Genomic DNA, 19,678 nt, shown 5'->3' on the forward strand with positions numbered 1-19,678 from the left:
TAAACACAAAAGAAGATGTTTAGAAAAATGTTGCAAACCTGTAACTGTTAACGTAAGTATTTGTTTTTTCTACTATGCAAGTCAGTGTCACGGTTTTTTTCAAAACCACTTCTTTTGTGTTAGAAAGACACTAATAATACTTTATAACCACTGGAGTGTGAGTAAACGAGAGGAAATGTAATTACTGAGGTGAACTATCACTTTTACAGAAAAGAGCTTCGGCCACACCATGACATAAAGGAGTCGCTGAACGCGCTCGAACGAACCGATTCGCAGTGATGATTTGGGATTCACTGCCCACGAATCACACGTGTTTCCGTCGACGCCGGATGTGTTCTCCTTAAATCAAACCGCTTTATTTGTACCGTGTGTTTAACGGTTGCTCCATTCAGAGCCCCGAGCTCCGCTGAAGGCGACTTTTCTTCGCTAATCACCGTATTTCCAGTGTTTCCCCCTCAGTGTTCGCTGAACTGCAGAAATGTCCCGCCGGAGACACAGCGATGAAGGCGACGGTGAGCGCTAGCATTAGCATCACTTCATATTCATATCCATAATCATAACAATATTAGCATGTGTGTGCTGTGTGTGAGCGCCAGGCGGATAAACTGTTTCTGAGTGCTGTATGGATTCATTATATAGTCTGAGTGTCCTCATTAGGCGCATTTGCATATTTAGAAACGATCATTAAAGGGGCAGTTCACCCAGAAATGAGCATTACATCCTCAGTTCCTCACATTCCGGCGATTATGAGCGTTCCTCCTGCTGTTGGACACTAAACCAGATGTTCTGCAGAGAGCTGAAACCAGCAGACATCAGAAATAGCGGCTGTATTAGAGTATTGATCAGTGTGTCCTTATTGTGTTCAGCACACCTGATCAATGCTCTTATTCACCGAGCTCTCCTGAGAGTTACTAATGGAGGATTTCAGACATAAACACACTGTCGACATGATTAAAACAATAGTAAATCTGGAGAATAATGAGCCTGCACGGCTGTTAATAATGTTAACTTCACTTTTAGACGCTTTCTTAATATTGTGACTGTTTAATCCAGAATTAAATCTCTTTTATTATGAATCTGAATTACCCACAGCCCCACACAGGACAGCAGAAGAGACGAATAACTGTACATCAGTTCTGTATTTGATGAAGAGGTGAAACCACAGAGGATAAACCTAGAAGATAATCTAGAGTTAGACTATTATTAGACTAACAGAATAATATTAGAAGTAAAATACATGAGAGAGTCTTCCTGAATCTCTCTGTGTGTGTGTGTGTGTGTGTGTGTGTGTGTGTGTGTGTGTGTGTGTGTGTGAGTGCTGCACAATACTGGAAGGAGATGTTGAGAGTTGTGTTAATGATGTAATTAATATACTAATATTGTGATCATGACAATGTGTTGATATTATATCATACAGCTCTAATAGTGACCCTAAATCTGACCTGTGTGTGTGTTTCTGCAGCCGGAGCGCAGCCGCATAAGCGCAGGCGGACGTCTGAACCCATCGAGATCGAGGACCGGCTGGAGTCTCTGATCTGCCGTGTGGGAGAGAAGGTGTGTGTGTGTGTGTGTGTGTGTGTGTTTGTGTGTTTTCAGTCTGATGTTCAGAGTGGATCAGAATGCAGAAACGCACTTGCTCATCTGTGTGTGTGTGTGTGTGTGTTTCAGAGCACGTCCTCACTGGAGAGCAACCTGGAGGGTCTGGCCGGAGTGCTGGAGGCTGATCTGCCCAACTATAAAAGCAAAATCCTGCGCATCCTGTGTGCTGTGTGAGTCGATCTGCTGTGTTTCACTGGAGTCCGGTTTACACCCGTGAGCAGTGCTGGGGAGAGTCACCTCTGAGAGAGATGAGTTCCTCTACAGGACACTGACTAGTTGTGTTACTTATTATAGGAAGTAATGCGTTACGCCACCTCTGCGTTACTCTTGCACTTCTTTTGAGCTACTTTCCCTCACCTGGCTGAGGCTTGGTCTCTTTCAGAGCTTGCAGGGTTTTTAACAGAGGAGCTCTGTTATGAACGCACTGAATAACCTTCAGTCACCTTTAAACACACATCAGTAATCCTAATACTGCAGGATAGTGTTATCTTCTGACCTCTCTCCAGGCTGTATATAGAGATGATGAGGGTGTAGAGCAGTGTGTTTGCTGCTGTTGTGCTTTTAGTCTCATTAGCTCAGTGCTCCTGCGGTCTCTCATCAGTGCTGGATTCAACATGGCCACGCTCATTTCACTTCAGCGGTTTTTAAAAAGTTAATTAATTTAACTAAAGTCAGTCAGTACACTTTATAAAAGTAACTCAAGTATTATGACTTTATAAAGTAATGCTGTACTTTACTCAAAGTCATTATTAGGGTTGGCCACTGTAAGGCACCAGCACCTCTGTATCCCGTATGCACCAGGCCGAGTCAGCATATGAATGTAGAGGGTAAAGCGTGCAGTACAGGGCATCCTGTGAGCAACTCCCTTCATCAACACACATGATCTCGTTCATCTAATTTGCTCAAACTGAGTGTTTTAAAGTGTGGCTGTATTTTACACACAGGGATTCTGACACGGCAGTGTGCAGCAGGCGCTTTACTAAAGTTGTGTGTACCTGGGGGAAACACATCAAACTAATGAAACATCTGAGAGCTCATGATCAACATGCACTGTCTGACAGCTCGCATCATCTGCCACTTGTGTTTACGTGGACACCAGTACTCAGATGTTAATATGATTAAGACAATACTCTGATTAAGAGTCCACCATGTGAACTGATATTATTTTTGATTCCCTTAGAGGACCGCAGACACCCGTGTCATGAAATGTGGAGGTCTCTTCTGTCCATTCAGTGTGCGGTATCAAACTCCATTAAACAGCACTGTTCCAGCAGGCCATAGCCTAATATTCTCCTCCAATGCCTCGGTTTGTCACGGGGGGCATCAACAATATGCTCCTGAGTGACAGTGAAAGTGCCGAACTGCAGTTAGAGTCGACTAAATCACGAAGCTCCTGAAATTACATGAAACTCTGGAGGACATGTGGATAGTGTGCTGGTGCAGTGATGTTAATGGAAAACGGGATCATTACAGGAACATTCAGAAAGCAGCTCATGTAAACACCTTCATCATGTTATTGTCTTATTCATATTAAGGTAGATCATTAGATCACTGATGTCCATGTAAATGCAGTCACAAGCTCCAACCCTAGAGAAAAGAGTTCCCTGATTTTGATGACCGCCTTTCCACAGGTTAACAACAACAAATGATCAAAATAAATATATTAATGCAATTCAAATGTACAAAATATGAGTGGATGAATCCTTTAATTATACTGTTCAATTAAAAGTTTGTCAATTAATTTTGTTGCTGTTCAGTATGGGTTCAGGCACTGTTTTGGCTCCGGTACCATTTTATAAGTGTGGTTTCAGCGGTGGTATGGAAATAAGCCCAAACGATCCCCAACCCTAATTAATATTGTGTAACTTGTGTTGGTTGTAATGTTTCCCTCTGCACTGCTCTGGACTCACTAATGACCATAATGCTCATCTGCTCAACTCCTGCTGAAGTGTGTGTGTGTGTGTGTGTTTTTTTTAACAGGTTCTGTGTGGATGTGTGTTATCTAAAGTGTAATGTGTGTGAGTGTGTGTTGTCTAAAATATGTTGTGTTAAATGTGTGTGTTCAGTGCGCGTCTGCTGCCGGAGAAGCTGACGGTGTACAGCACGCTGGTGGGGCTCCTGAACGCCCGCAACTACAACTTTGGTGGAGAGTTTGTGGAGGCGATGATCCGGCAGCTGAAGGAGACGCTGAAGGCCAACCTGTACTCAGAGGCCCTCTATCTGGTGTGTGTGTGTGTGTGTGTGTGTGTGTGTGTGTGTGTGTGTGTGTGTGTGTGTGTGTGTGTGTGTGTGTGTGTGTGTGTGTGTGTGTGTGTGTGTGTGTGTGTGTGTGTGTGTGTGTGTGTGTGTGTGTGTGTGTGGTGTGTGTGTGTTTTGTGTTTAAAATAATGGTAAAATGTCCATTAATCACGTGTGTGTGTGTGTGCATGCACGCTCACCTGTGCTGTGCTCCGCAGGTGCGCTTCCTCAGTGATCTGGTCAACTGTCATGTGATCGCTGCACCCTCAATGGTGGCCATGTTTGAGAACTTCATCAGTGTGACGCAGGAGGAGGACATTCCTCAGGTAAACACACACACATACACACACACGACCAGCAGACAGTGTGTGTGAGAGCTTTGGGCCTCATGGGACAAAATAATTGTGATTACGATGTGTGTGTGGTGTCACAGTGGTGCAGTGGGTAGCATGATCACCTCACAGCAAGAAGGTCTCTGGTTCGAGTCTCGGCTGGGTCAGTTGGTGTTTCTGTGTGGAGTTTGCATGTTCTCCCCGTGTTGGCGTGGGTTTCCTCCAGATGCTCCGGTTTCCCCCACACATGCGCTATAGAGGAACTGATGATCTAAACTAGCTGTTGTGTATGGGTGTTTCCCAGTGATGGGTTGCAGCTGGAAGGGCATCTGCTGTGTAAAACATATGCTGGAATAGTTGGTGGTTCATTCTGCTGTGGTGACCCCTGATAAATAAGGGAGTAGGCTGAAGGAAAATGAATGTGTGTGTGTGTGTGTGTGTGTGTGTGTGTGTGTGTGTGTTTATCCTTGGCAGGTGCGCTCAGACTGGTATGTGTATGCGGTGTTGTCCAGTCTGCCGTGGGTGGGGAAGGAGCTGTACGAGAAGAAGGATGTGGAGATGGACCGCCTGCTCAGCCAGATCGACGGATATCTGAAGTACGTTCAGTTCCTCAGCACTGCACAGCAGGAGCGGAGCGGTGTTCAGCTGTAGAGCGCAGTGTGTCCAGAAGATGATCTCAGCACTGAGCAGCAGAGGAAGGCAGGGTCCTGGAGATGTGCAGTGATGCTAATGTGTGCATGTGTGTTTCAGGCGGCGGCAGAAGACTCACGTGCCCATGCTGCAGGTGTGGAGCGCTGAGAAGCCCCACCCACAGGAAGAGGTGACACACACACACACACACACACACACGCACACACACACACACACACACACACACACACACACACACACACACCACCTGCAGAAAGTGTCACAATTGCATGTAAATAGTGAATAATTAAGCGTTTTTAGGTGTTTTTTAGCTGGACTAAGTACATTTTGCCAAATGATTTTGATATTTGGAAGCACCAAAACACAAACACGCCCATTAAACAGAGCCCCGCCCCTTTTACAATATGCTCAAGTTACTAGGTCTGTGAAAAGATGATCTGAATATTGAATATTCATTGAATTTATTATAAAAGACTCATTTAAATGTAGAAAGCAGCGCCGTGAGCCCTGACTGATGTACTCTGTGTCCTGTTAACTTGTGCTGTATGCTGAGTAAGTTTTCCTACATCCTCCTTGGACCTCTAGAATGTGTCTAAGTTGCAGATCTGACCTGTGAACTCAAAGCAGACTTAAGATCGCCTCATTTAACATCACTTTGACTCCACAGATGAGGCTAGTGCTGCTGAATGCCAAACATATGAATGATATAATGCTGATCCAGACACAGTCGGAGGTGAACTTCAGCAGTAGGGTTGGGTCGATAGACATCACGATGCTGAGCCGGCATCGCAGCAGCAGGCCACTTGTGAAAAACACACACCGAGGCCCCGTTTACACTGATATGTCTTAGTTTTAAAATGGCAATTTAGAACGAAAACGCTCCACGTCCACACTGGCATTTCACCCAGCATTTCTGAAAGCCCTCCGGCCACACTATACTGCTGAAAACACGCGTCACGTGACCATACACACACACTGTCATGCTGAATGTGAACTTATCTTTATTTATGATTTGGTTATGGGTAAAACAAAGAGCCTGCGGGTCAGCTAGTTGAAACGGTAGGCTGTAAATAATGAATTCGTTATGAATTAAATCATTATTCATAAATAATTAATTCACCGCCACCTAGGGCGACGATGCCATCGTCCATCGCGATGTTAAACTTTAGACATCACACAATGCCAAATTGGTCAACATCCCCAACCCTGTTCAGCAGTCAAATGTGTCCCTTCTGACCTCAGTGTGTTCCAGTCAGTCATATTTCATCATGTCATGTCTATATTTCATCATTTTTTTAACTTTAATGTTATTATTATTATTGTTCTAGACTTTATTTCTAAACCAGAAAGAACCGTAAACGTGAGCCATTCTTCAGTACAGCTGATGGAAAACTAAAGGAGCGTTATCCACAGCACTATATAGGAATCATCTCAGAAATAGCTTTTATTTGTAGATGTACATGTTTATTTTACATGCACAGGCCACTTTATTAGGTACACCTCACTAGTACCGGGTCAGACCCCCTTTTGCCTTCAGAACTGCCCTAATCCTTGGTGTCAGAGATTCAACAAGCTACTGGAAATATTCCTCAGAGATTTTGCTCCATATTGACATGATAGCATCACACAGTTGCTGCAGATTTGTCGGCTGCACATCCATGATGCCAATCTCCCGTTCCACCACATCCCAAAGGTGCTCTATTGGATTGAGCTCTGGTGACTGTGGAGGCCATTTGAGTACAGTGAACTCATTGTCATGTTCAAGAAACCAGTCTGAGATGATTGGTGCTTTATGACATGGTGCGTTATCCTGCTGGAAGTAGCCATCAGAAGATGGAGACACTGTGCTTATAAAGGGATGGACATGGTCAGAACAATACTCAGGTAGGCTGTGGTGTTGACACCATGCTCAATTGGTACTAATGGACCCAAAGAAAATCTCCCCCACACCATTACACCACCACCAGCAGCCTGAACCGCTGATACAAGGCAGGATGGATCCATGCTTTCATGATGTTGAGGCCAAATTGTGAGCCGAGCATCTGAATGTGTCAGCAGAAATGGAGACTCATCAGACCAGGCAACGTTTCTCCAATCTTCTATTGTCCAGTTTTGGTGAGCCTGTGTGAATTGTAGCCTCAGTTTCCTGTTCTTAGCTGACAGGAGCGGCACCCGGTGTGGTCTTCTGCTGCTGTAGCCCATCCGCCTCAAGGTTGGACGTGTTGTGTGTTCAGAGATGCTCTTCTGCAGACCTCGGTTGTAACGAGTGCTTATTTGAGTTACTGTTGCCTTTCTATCAGCTGGAACCAGTCTGGCCATTCTCCTCTGACCTCTGGCATCAACAAGGCATTTGCGCCCACAGAACTGCCCCTCACTGGATATTTCCTCTTTGTCGGACCATTATCTGTAAACCCTAGAGATGGTTGTGCGTGAAAATCCCAGTAGATCAGCAGTTTCTGAAATACTCAGAGCAGCCCGTCTGGCAGCAACAACCAGATCGTCTTGACCATGTTTACATGCCTACATGCATTGAGCTGCTGCCATGTGATTGGCTGATTAGAGCAGTTGGACAGGTGTACCTAAAGGTATGCCATATTTAAGTCTAAATGTCTAGTGCCTATTTGCTTGTATTGTTTGCTTGCGCCCTCCTGTGGATATATCAGACAGTACACTGATTTGTCCTCTAATATTCACTATTGCCTTGAATGTGAATATAATTACAATTCTTCCATTTTAAGAAAAAAAATAAAACGTCTCTCTCTGTGTGTGTGTGTGTGTGTGTGTGTGTGTGTGTGTGTGTGTGTGTGTGTGTGTGTGTGTGTGTGTGTGTGTGTGTGTGTGTGTGTGTGTGTGTGTGTGTGTGTGTGTGTGTGTGTGTGTGTGTGTGTGTGTGTGTGTGTGTGTGTGTGTGTGTGTGTGTGTGCAGTATCTGGACTGTCTATGGGCACAGGTGCAGAAGCTGAAGAAGGACCGCTGGCAGGAGCGCCACATCCTGCGTCCGTACATCGCCTTCGACAGCGTCCTGTGTGAAGCCCTGCAGCACAACCTGCCGCCCTTCACCCCTCCTGCCCACTGCCCCGACGCCCACTACCCCACGCCACACACTGTGTTCCGCATGTTCGACTACACCGACGCCCCGGAGGTACACACACACGCACGCGTTTAGGGAAAGACGCTTATTTAACACTCCAGCTGTTGTCAATAGTCAAGTGTGTGTGAGTGTTTAATATTTTTGTGTGTTTAATTTGAGTGTGTAATTTGTGTGTGTGTGTGTGTCAGGGTCCGGTGATGCCAGGCAGTCATTCAGTGGAGCGTTTCGTGATCGAGGAGAATCTACACTGCATTATAAAGTCTCACTGGAGGGAGAGGAAGACCTGGTCAGTGTTCAGAGTCTACACACACACACACACACACACACACACACACACACACACACACACACACACACAGACACACAGACAGACAGACATACAGCAGTGTTTATAAGTGTGTTTGCTCTGTTTCTCTCAGTGCGGCTCAGCTCCTCAGTTACCCTGGAAAGAACAAGATCCCCCTCAACTACCATATAGTGGAGGTGTGTGTGTGTGTTTGACTGATGCTGTGTGTGTTCGGTGGCTACTTTTCTATGTGTGTATTTGACTGCTGTTTGTGTGTGTGTGTGTGCGTGTGCGTGCGCGCAGGTGATCTTCGGAGAGTTGTTCCAGCTGCCGGCTCCTCCTCATATAGATGTGATGTACACGGCGCTGCTGATCGAGCTCTGCAAGCTGCAGCCCGGCTCACTACCACAAGTCGTATCCTTCACTGCTGTTAGTGTGTGTGTGTGTGTGTGTGTGTGTGTGTGTGTGTGTGTGTGTGTGTGTGTGTGTGTGTGTGTGCGTGTGTGTGCGTGCATGCGTGCGTGCGTGCGTGCTTGTTCCGGTGTGTTCTTTGACCCGCTGTGTTCAGCTGGCTCAGGCCACAGAGATGATGTACATGCGCATCGACACCATGAACACCACCTGCATAGACCGGTGAGACACTCGTTACACACACACACACACACACACACACACACACACACAGATACGTGTGTGTATAGTAACACATTTACAGCCGTGTAAACACACACTGCGCATCTCTCATGGAATCGTTCTGTGTTTCAGCTTCATCAACTGGTTTTCCCATCATCTGAGTAATTTCCAGTTCAGATGGAGCTGGGACGACTGGTGAGGATCCGCATCACTCACCCACATCAGGAGCAGAATAATCAGACCTCTACAGTTGAGGGATTTCAGGTTTAATAATGAGATTACAGAAGATTAAACCAGAATCAGTGAATGGCTGATCACTCATTCAGAAGCTGACCAGGAAACTCTAAGAGGCTGTTTTAATGCATTTCCTATAGTGGTGTAACGGATCGCTAATGTCCCGGTTCAGACCACATTATGGTTGTTTTAGCCATTTTCAGATCAGCCGAAAAGGGGAGGAGACTCATGTAATTTACTTTCTATTTACTGCAAAAACACCACTGCAAGACACCAGGGCCCTCATGTACAGACTTGTGTTGAATTCATGCTAAAACATTGTGTACGGAGAAAGCTGTAAATGTGTGTAATCAGATGTATGAAACACTGCGCACGCTGAATCCCACGCATGTTCTCTTTATACATCTAAATTATCCTGAAACTGAGTGCACGTGCACGAGCGCAAAACCCCTCCCTGACTCCTCCCCCTTATAAATATGCTAATGACTCCACTTTGGCAAAACCAAGTGAAAAAGCAATGGCAAAAGCACGCAAGAAGAGAAACTTGACAGAATGTGAATGTGAGGTGCTCCTGTCAGAGGTAGACTGGAGATAAACTGTGTTATCTGCAAGTTTGTCCTCCAGAATTAATAACAAAAGAAAACAATAGAGCTGGAGAGTTTAGCTGACGTGGTTAACACAGTGGGGTCTGAACATCACACTGTGTGGGAATTAAAAAAAGAAATGGTCTGATGTAAAGGTGCAGGGTAAGAGGAGAACAGCGGCGCACCGTCACAGTGTGGAGCGAACAGGCGGAGTTGCCTCCGTTGTGGGTGACACTTTACTGTCTGGAGTAGTGTCTGTGGGAGACACAGATGTATTAGAGGAACACTGTGTTAGGGTGGTATAGCAGCACTCCTCCGCTCTTATCAAGGCAGCGCCACCAGCATTTCAGCTGCCCAATCGCCCGCTCCACACCTGACCGAGTGCCTGCCACCTTGGAGCCTCTTCTCCACCATGCTGTTAGTGAGGATGAATGAATCATGTGTTCACCAAGGCCACCCTGCTCCAATATTTAAGCGCATTTGAGCATCTCATGTTATTTGCACATGTATTGAATGGAAATGTTTCTGATTCATGTGTGCAGATTCATCTTCAGATGGTGTCTTTATAGCAGTGTGTGTGCAGTCGATCGCTCTGATTACACTGGGGAAACTGGCGATCGCTGCAGATTGTGCTTTAATGTTTTGCTGGTCAACTGCATAGTGTGGAAACTTTCTATACCTGATAGATATGCGGATGATCCCGTCACATACTGCTGCTATTGCATGGCTCAAACACGACTGGCTTAACCCCGAGCGGTCTGCCAGATCCCTTTGGAAAGCACCAGTTAGTTGCCAGGATACTTTATTGGTGCGATACTCTGTAGTGTGCAGTTTAACATAACTGCCTCTAGGAGTCGCCAATGGAATTAAAACAAACACACACAGGAAACAGACGTACACCAGACATGAAGTCGGTGCGGACCAACGCACACTCACGTTACTTTCATCGTTAGTAAATCTAGACGTGAGCGTGAAACCTGGCGTACGCAGCGCTGATACATGAGGGGCCTGATTTAACAAACAGAACTGAGAACCTGTGATTTTATTAAAAATAAAATGAAGTAACCAGCTGAATAAACACAGTCAAATCTTCAGTGCTGTGAGAAATGCACTGTTACTCCTGAGAGCGCTGAATGTAGAGACGCTATATTTACTCTCATTCTCAGTAAATGATGAAGTTCTTCACTCAGAATTATTCACTGGTGTATTTCTGATGGCTGGTTGTCGCCACCTGTTGGTTAAATGTAATTGTTGCCTATAACTGTCATGTTTGAGCATCGTTAAATGTATATGACGGTGATTTTAATCTTGACCATAAACATCAGTGGTTTTATCTGAACTATAGACTGTTCTCCCAGCACTGCTGTGTTATTGGATTGATTGTAACCTCATTACTAAACTCAAAGACCAAAGACTCAATCTCTTAGGATTAATAAACATATGCAAGTCAGCATCCTTTATAAAGAATGTTCAGTGTGGGTGTTCAGATCCCGATCTTTTAATGATTGATGGTGTTGCTTACACTGAATTCATTAATGCAGGCTAAACAAGTGACAGAAAACACCTGAGAAACCAGCACATCCCCAATAACCCAGCACAACCTCTTTTATACATCATTATATTATACAGGAAAGCTTAAATCAGGGGTGTCCAAACTCGGTTCTGGAGGGCCGGTGTCCTGGAGAGTTTAGCTCCAACCCTAATCAAACACACCTGAGCCAGCGAATCAAACTCTTACTATATACTAGAACCTTCCTGGCAGGTGTGTTGAAGCAAGAGCTAAACTGAGCAGGACACCGGCCCTCCAGGACCGAGTTTGGACTCCCCTGGCTTAAATGCTTTCATAAACATGATTTGGATGATGCGAGAGGTGATCTCTCTGTGATCGTTACTCATTTAGGATTAATCTACAAGTTAAAAATGAATTAATCTGTGGGTCTTGTGTGTTCTGAACTGTGTGATCCGTACGAGTCAGAGATTAACCGTGATCCGTTACACCCCTGATGTCCTATATTCAATCTTTTCTAGATGTGCTAAACCGTTTTCATTGGCCTCAGTGAGTCTGAGACTCCATTAATATGAGCTGTTATTAAATCAGGATCTCAGTTCTGTATTTGATTAACAGATGTTGAGGAACGTGCACACTGCTGTGTGTTACTGAACTACTTCATAAATATTACAGGGAGATTTTCTGCCTTCAGAATGGCATTATTAGCTGGTTCTGACAGGCTTTATCACTCTATATTCATTTATTCTCTCTCTCGTCTGATGCTCTCTCTGCCCTCTCCGGGTCTCGTGTGTTGATGTTTCTGTCTATCTTCTGTTTGCTGATGATTCTCTCCTGATTCTGCTCCTGCAGGGCCGACTGCTTGACTCAAGACATGGAGAAGCCCAAACCCAAGTTTGTAAAAGAGGTTTTGGAGAAGTGTATGAGGTAAACCACACACACACACACACACACGTGGAGCTGCAGCAGATGTGTGTTTGAGTGTGTATTCTCTCCCACAGGCTGTCGTATCACCAGCGGATCGTGGACATCGTTCCTGCCAGCTTCTCAGCGCTGATTCCTGCAGACCCCGTCAGCTACTATAAATATGCGGAGGAGAGCAGCAGTACGTCCAACACACACACACACACACACACACACGCACAATCTCTGTATATATCAGGTCTGTAGCCAGCCTGGTTAGAGCGGTGGCTCTTTTTTTCTTAAAGTGGAGCTTTTTACAGTTATTGACTTGATTTTTCTCTTTAAATATGAGGTTTAAGTACTGAATTTAGTGGCATTTTAAGCACTATTTTCTAGCTGGATTAGCTTGTTGGATGGTCATCAATATCACACTTTTTAATGTGTAAAAATTAAATACAAATAAATATTTCCTGAAGATTTAGAGTAAAAAAAGAAATTACTATTTTTAAAATAAGTAATTACATCGGCCATTAATTTGGTCCATATATCATTAGGAAAGAGTTATAAATTAAAAACATTTATAGATTTGTCATTTATTATGCAGATAACAAACTGAGCAGCACGATTAAATTACCACAGATTTCCTCAACTTTCACAATTTGCCCATTTGAATATTGAGCAATTAAAAATAAATAATAATACTTTATTCTACTACTACTACTACTACTACCAATAATAATAATGATAATAATGTAGAGCTTGATGATTTTTCTAGTCCCTTTAGTGAAGTACATTTGAAAGTTCATGTATACCAACAATAGCCTAATTTTTTTCTTTCAAGAATAGAAGAAAGGTGGAAGATTTGGTGTAAGTTGCGTTCCTTGTAAAATGTTTTCTCTATTTAACAACAGTAAAAGTATTACTGTAGTGGAGGATGACTTCATTTACGTCAGATTTCGCCTTTTATGGGTTATTTTCACTATTTGTGATGGTATACCAGTCAAAGTAGGACAAATTAGCTCATGTATGGAACAAATTCTGATCCCTTGTCAGTGCGGGGTGGGTCTTTCTATATAAATGAAGTGTCACGGTGGCACAGTGGGTAGCACGATCACTTGCATGTTCTCCCCGTGTTGGCGTGGGTTTCCTCCGTGTGCTCCAGTTTCCCCCCACAGTCCAAACACATGCGCTATAGGGCAATTGATCAACTAAATTGGCTGTAGTGTGTGTGGGTGTTTCCCAGTACTGGGTTGCAGCTGGAAGGCCATCCGCTTTGTAAAATGTCGAATAGTTCATTCTGCTGTGGTGACCCCTGATCAATAAAGGGACTAAGCCAATAGAGAATGAATGTGTGTGTGTGTGTGTGTGTGTGTGTGTGTGTGTGTGTGTGTGTGTGTGTGTGTATATATATATATGTATATACATATATACACACAGATTTGCACTAATATACTCAAACGCATGCATGAACCAATATACAAACACACACAGATAATGTGTCTTGTGTTGTTTCAGGTTCATTACCAGGATACGCTCTATCATTGACAGTAGGAAACGCCATTAAGAACCGAGCGTCTAACGAAGAGATCCTGATCATTCTGAAGGACGTCCCCAACCCCAACCAGGATGAAGATGATGGTGTGTGTGTGTGTGTGTGTGTGTGTGTGTGTGTGTGTGTGTGTTTGGAGTATCATGACTGATATACAGCTGAAGTCTGAATTATCAGCCCCACTTTTAATTTTGTTGTCTCCTTCAGATATTCTCCAAATGATGTTTCTCAGATTCAGGATTTCTCACAGTATTTCCTCTAATATTTGTTCTTCTGGAGAAAGTCTGATTTGTTTTATTTCAGCTAGAATAAAAGCAGTTTTTAATAGTTTTAAAGCCATTTTAAGGTCAATATTATTAGCCCCTTCAGCAATATTAGTGTTGGATTGTCTCCAGAATAAACCACTGTTATACAATGACTTGCCTAATTACCCTAACTTTACCCTAATTACCCTAGTGAAGCCTTTAAATGTCACTTTAAGCTGAATACTAGTGTCTTAAAGAATATCTAGTCTAATATTATGTGCTGTCATCATGACAAAGAGAAAAGACATCAGTTATTAGAGATGAGTTATTAACACTATTATGATTAGAGATGTGTTGGAGAAGTCTGCTCTCTGATAAACAGAAATTGGGGAAACAGTAAACGTGGCTAATAACTCTGACTTCAACTGTATGCTAATCATATGATGTGATGATGGGCTGTTGAATTATTAGAGACTAACACACACCTGAGCTGATACAGTAAGTGGTGTGTGTGTGTTACTTAGCTGTGTGTGATCCTCTAATAATCCCCCATCCACAGCTGTGTGTGTGTGTGTGTAGTTTCTCCAGATTGAGTGTGTTCTGCTGTTCTGTGTGTGTCCAGATGAGGGCGACAGCTTCAACCCGCTGAAGATCGAAGTGTTTCTGCAGACGCTGCTTCATCTGGCGGCCAAATCCTTCAGTCACTCCTTCAGTGCGCTGGCCAAGTCAGTTCTCTCTCTCACACACACACACACACACACACGCACACGCACACACACACACTGAGAGCTCCGCCGTGGTTAATTTTCATGTGTTCTTCAGGTTCCACGAGGTGCTGAAGACGCTGACGGACAGTGATGAGGGGAAGCTGCACATCCTGAGAGTGCTGTATGAGTTCTGGAGGAGCCACCCTGAGGTACACACACACACACACCACTGCACAAACACACACTACTGATTACAGATTAAGCGATTACACACAGATACACATGAATATTCCTGTTTGTGTCCTGCAGATGATCTCGGTGCTGGTGGATAAGCTGATCCGCACGCAGATCGTGGACTGTGCTGCTGTCGCCAACTGGGTCTTCTCTCCGGATATGGCTCACGATTTCACCAGGTACACACACAGACACATGCGCACACACACACTTACCTGTGCAGGTGAAGTGACCCATGTTTTCTGTGTGTGTGTGTGTGTGTGTGTGTGTGCAGGTTTTATGTGTGGGAGATTCTTCACTCCACCATCCGGAAGATGAACAAACACGTGCAGAAGATCCAGAAGGAGCTGGACGAGGCCAAGGAGAAGCTGGAGAAACAGCAGAGCAAGAAGGTGCAGGACGAGTGTGTGTGTGTGTGTGTGTGTGTCTGTCTGTCTGTCTGTCTGTGTATGTGTGTCTAAATATGCGTGTGCGTGCAGCAGCAGCGTGACAGCGGTGATGAAGAGGAGATGGAGAAGAACAGTGAGGATGAGGACGGTCAGCTGGAGGAGCAGATCGAGAAGCTGCAGGAGAAGGTGGAGGCGGCGCAGAGCGAGCAGAAGAACCTGTTCCTCGTCATCTTCCAGGTCTGAACACCTAAGATTATAGACCACACCGCACTGTCTGATCATACACACTGACTGCAGCATTCTGACATCGCTCACTAACAAACATCTGCGAGTGTCGTTCTTCTGTTGAACACGAGAGGAGATATTTTGAAGAATGTTGTAACCATTGTTGCATAGTATTGTATTAGTATTGAAGTCAGTGACAATCAAGACTTACACACACATATATGTGAATGATCTTTAACGCCTGACCAGTGTGTGTTTCTACTGTCACTGATGTGTGTGTGTGTGTGTGTGTGTACAGCGCTTCATCATGCTGCTGACGGAGCACCTGGTGCGCTGTGAGACCGCAGGCACAGATATAAACACCAGCTGGTATAAGAGCTGTATCGAGCGGCTGCAGCAGATCTTCCTCATGGTAATGTCTCTCTTCACTGCGCTCTCCAAGATGTTTGTGTGTTGTTGATTCAGTTTTGACTCCAGTGTAGTGTAGAACAGTAGAACCCTCATGCCCTGTTTCACTGGTGTTCAGATGGGCTTTCAGTGATCTGATCACGGCCGACACCAGTGATTATAGGTGTCTGTCCTCCACTTCAGACAGTTCTCTGATGCCTTTCTGTCCTCTAATACTGACTAAGCTGATAAGATTTATTGATTATTTGTTTAATTTACAAGGAATTCCTCCTATTTAACACCTGAATGATAATTGATGAGTTGTTTTTGATCAGTTTGGCCTACACACTGCTGTAACGTGTGTGTAAGATGCTTTTGTGTTGATGAAATTCATATATAAATTATAACCAATGTGCACAGCACGCCATTATTATCTGGTAATTGTAAGAATTAATCCCAAAAGGCAAGCCACATAAAGCTAAAGCACTAATACGATATATATGCTGAGCTCAGGTGACTAGCACCAGAGACCTGTCAATCAACTGACCACGCCCTTAATTATGCAGAATTTAAGGATGAATATAAATGAGAGAGATGAGTTATTAACACATTCACCCCCTCACAGTTATCATGCAGGGTGGTGTTAGCTATATACACCAGACTATATGTTTGTCCCAGGGTGTAAACTCCTTTATTTCTGCTGTAAAGTTGGTCACTTTAACATTGGAGTCGATAGAAGTGTGCTGTGTTTTGTAGCAGCCCCCAGTGGCCAGATGATGAACTGCAGATTCAGTAATGTTCATATTCTTCACTGATCATAACCCTGCTGTCCTCCTCCTGTTCTCCACAGCATCACCCCATCATCCAGCAGTACATGGGCACCCTGGAGAACCTGCTGTTCACCGCTGAGCTGGACCACCATATCCTGGCCGTCTACCAGCAGTTCTGCGCCCTGCAGCTCTGAGGCCCACAATGCACTGCTGCACGGGGCGTCTGCAGGGTCAGCGCGAGCATCCGGGTGTAGTGTGCTCTACTGCACTGATAAACATGCTGTACTTGTGCAGAGTTGGTGTCTGTTTCTAGTCCAAATGTCTAATCATTGTTAAATCAGTCAGCATTGTCTAGACGAGCACAGCATATAGTGTTGCTTTCAGAAATCATGGATCTGACACACACTCACTTCAAAATGCAGAGGCCAGAGTATTTCACCACTTCATTAACAGAGATATTGTGCTGCTTGATTTAGGAATGATTGGACATTTGGACTCTACACAGACACAGACTCAGAGTAATAGGAGCCTGTTTATCCGTCTGGTGGTTTGTTTTTGTCTGGTCATCAGCTCTGTGGTAAGTGTGGATCTTTTAACCGCTCCGTATCGACACACACACACATGCGTGGAGCTGCTAGCGTGATCAGACTCTGCTGTATTTTATGGGTTTTATGTCTTTTGGAGGATGATGGAGCAGATCCAGCTTCTCATGCTAATGCCATGATTCTGGATGATGAAACGTCTGTATTTTTGTTTGTTTGTTTGTTTTTTTACACTAAAATACAAAAGAAAACAAACGCAGTCTTGCTGTCTTCTGTTGGTGTGTGTGTGTGTGCGCGTGTGTGTGCGCGTGTGTGTGCGCGTGTGTGTGCGCGTGTGTGTGCGCGTGTGTGTGCGCGTGTGTGTGCGCGCGTGTGTGCGCGCGTGTGTGCGTGTGTGTGTGTGTGTGTGTGTGTGTGTGTGTGTGTGTGTTGTGGAGCAGGAGGATGATGACTGGAGTTTGTGTGTTCATGACTGTGAACAGGAGCAGCAGGTTTACAGTGAAATCATAAAGATATTGTTTTAAAGACAATATTGTCAGTCCGCTAGTGAGATCAGATATCTATAGTCTAGAGTGCTCCAAAATAAACTAAATGGATCAAGGATTTATTTATTTTGTCGTCAGCTCATACTTCAGTTTCTCATCAAATCCTCTGACCAATCAAATGCTCTCTAATATCTGCCATGCCCCGCCCCCTTCAGGACACTACTGCTATGACCTCAAACACTGGTAGGGGTGGGCCATAATGCTAAATCTGGTATCAGTCTGATAGCCTCTAGATACAGGGTTAGTTACACTAATATTGCTCAGTTTCTTTTTGTTAACCTTTGCAAACATATCAAAAGGGTTACGAAATACAAAACCACAGCAGAACCTTACACCCCAAACCTGCCCAAAGGCCATAAGAACACAGGATGAGGAATATATCAACATAAATTACACTTGAAATAACACCCGTTGTAAGGTAAACAGTAGGAATAGGCAGCATACACGATACCATTTTCTTTTGAAGACTAAGTATGTGTACCGCTACCTTTTTTTTTTGCTTGTTGATGATATTTATTTTTTTGTAGTTGCTGTTATAAAACTATTTTTAATACATGTTACTATTGATACTTTTTTTCTTGTGCTTACCGTTACATTTATTTCTTCTACGTGCAATACAAAACTTTTTCTTGACCTCTTTAATACGATACTTTTTTACTTGTCCTCTCTGATACGATACTTTTTTTCTTGTCCTCTTCGATACGATACTTTTTTTACTTGTCCTCTCCGATACAATACTTTTTTACTTGTCCTCTCTGATACGATAATTTTTTTTCTTGTCCTCTCCGATACGATACTTTTTTCTTGTCCTCTTCGATACGATACTTTTTACTTGTCCTCTCCGATACGATACTTTTTTCTTGTCCTCTTCGATACGATACTTTTTACTTGTCCTCTCCGATACGATACTTTTTTACTTGTCCTCTCTGATACGATACTTTTTTTCTTGTCCTCTCCGATACGATACTTTTTTCTTGTCCTCTTCGATACGATACTTTTTACTTGTCCTCTCCGATACGATACTTTTTTCTTGTCCTCTTCGATACGATACTTTTTACTTGTCCTCTCCGATACGATACTTTTTTCTTGTCCTCTTCGATACGATACTTTTTACTTGTCCTCTCCGATACGATACTTTTTTACTTGTCCTCTCTGATACGATACTTTTTTTTCTTGTCCTCTCTGATACGACACTTTTTTTTTTCTTGTCCTCTCCGATACGATACTTTTTTTTCTTGTCCTCTCCGATACGATACTTTTTTTTCTTGTCCTCTCCGATACGATACTTTTTTATCTTGTCCTCTCTGATACGATACTTTTTTCTTGTCCTCTTCGATACTTTACTTGTCCTCTCCGATACGATACTTTTTTCTTGTCCTCTTCGATACGATACTTTTTTTCTTGTCCTCTCCGATACGATACTTTTTTCTTGTCCTCTTCGATACGATACTTTTTTTCTTGTCCTCTCCGATACAATATATTTTTTTCTTGACCTCTTTAATACGATACTTTTTTACTTGTCCTCTCTGATACGATACTTTTTTTCTTGTCCTCTCCGATACTTTTTTCTTGTCCTCTCCGATACGATACTTTTTTTACTTGTCCTCTCCGATACGATACTTTTTTACTTGTCCTCTCCGATACGATACTTTTTAACTTGTCCTCTCCGATACGATACTTTTTTCTTGTCCTCTTCGATACGATACTTTTTTTCTTGTCCTCTTCGATACGATACTTTTTTCTTGTCCTCTTCGATACGATACTGTTTTACTTGTCCTCTCCGATATGATACTTTTTTTCTTGTCCTCTCCGATGCGATACTTTTTTATTTGTCCTCTCCGATGCGATATTTTTTTTCTTGACCTCTTTAATACGATACTTTTTTACTTGTCCTCTCTGATACGATACTTTTTTTCTTGTCCTCTTCGATACGATTTTTTTTTCTTGTCCTCTTTGATACGATACTTTTTTCTTGTCCTCTCCGATACGATACTTTTTACTTGTCCTCTCCGATACAATACTTTTTT

At 43.6% G+C, this 19,678-nt stretch overlaps 1 protein-coding gene across 2 annotated transcripts; it reads left to right on the forward strand.

Annotated features, from left to right (window-relative positions):
• The first annotated feature begins 293 nt into the window (after positions 1–293).
• LOC130240858 (nuclear cap-binding protein subunit 1) lies at positions 294–17,361 on the forward strand. 2 transcript variants are annotated; one of them, XM_056472519.1, is made up of 23 exons: positions 294–512; positions 1,463–1,554; positions 1,669–1,769; positions 3,666–3,822; positions 4,056–4,163; positions 4,644–4,765; positions 4,920–4,989; positions 7,747–7,962; positions 8,100–8,197; positions 8,331–8,394; positions 8,501–8,611; positions 8,766–8,830; positions 8,963–9,025; positions 12,008–12,082; positions 12,157–12,260; positions 13,574–13,696; positions 14,475–14,577; positions 14,675–14,768; positions 14,869–14,972; positions 15,068–15,185; positions 15,273–15,419; positions 15,706–15,819; positions 16,645–17,361. In XM_056472519.1, exons 1-23 carry the CDS (start codon positions 479–481, stop codon positions 16,756–16,758), a joined length of 2,397 nt encoding a protein of 798 aa, XP_056328494.1. In that variant the 5' UTR covers positions 294–478; the 3' UTR covers positions 16,759–17,361. The 2 variants fall into 2 exon arrangements, with proteins under 2 accessions (XP_056328494.1, XP_056328495.1); XM_056472520.1 differs by having other exon boundaries at positions 15,276–15,419.
• The last annotated feature ends 2,317 nt before the right edge of the window (positions 17,362–19,678 follow it).

Source organism: Danio aesculapii, chromosome 14 (genome assembly GCF_903798145.1).
Source record: "Danio aesculapii chromosome 14, fDanAes4.1, whole genome shotgun sequence".
Classification (NCBI taxonomy): Eukaryota; Metazoa; Chordata; class Actinopteri; order Cypriniformes; family Danionidae; genus Danio; species Danio aesculapii.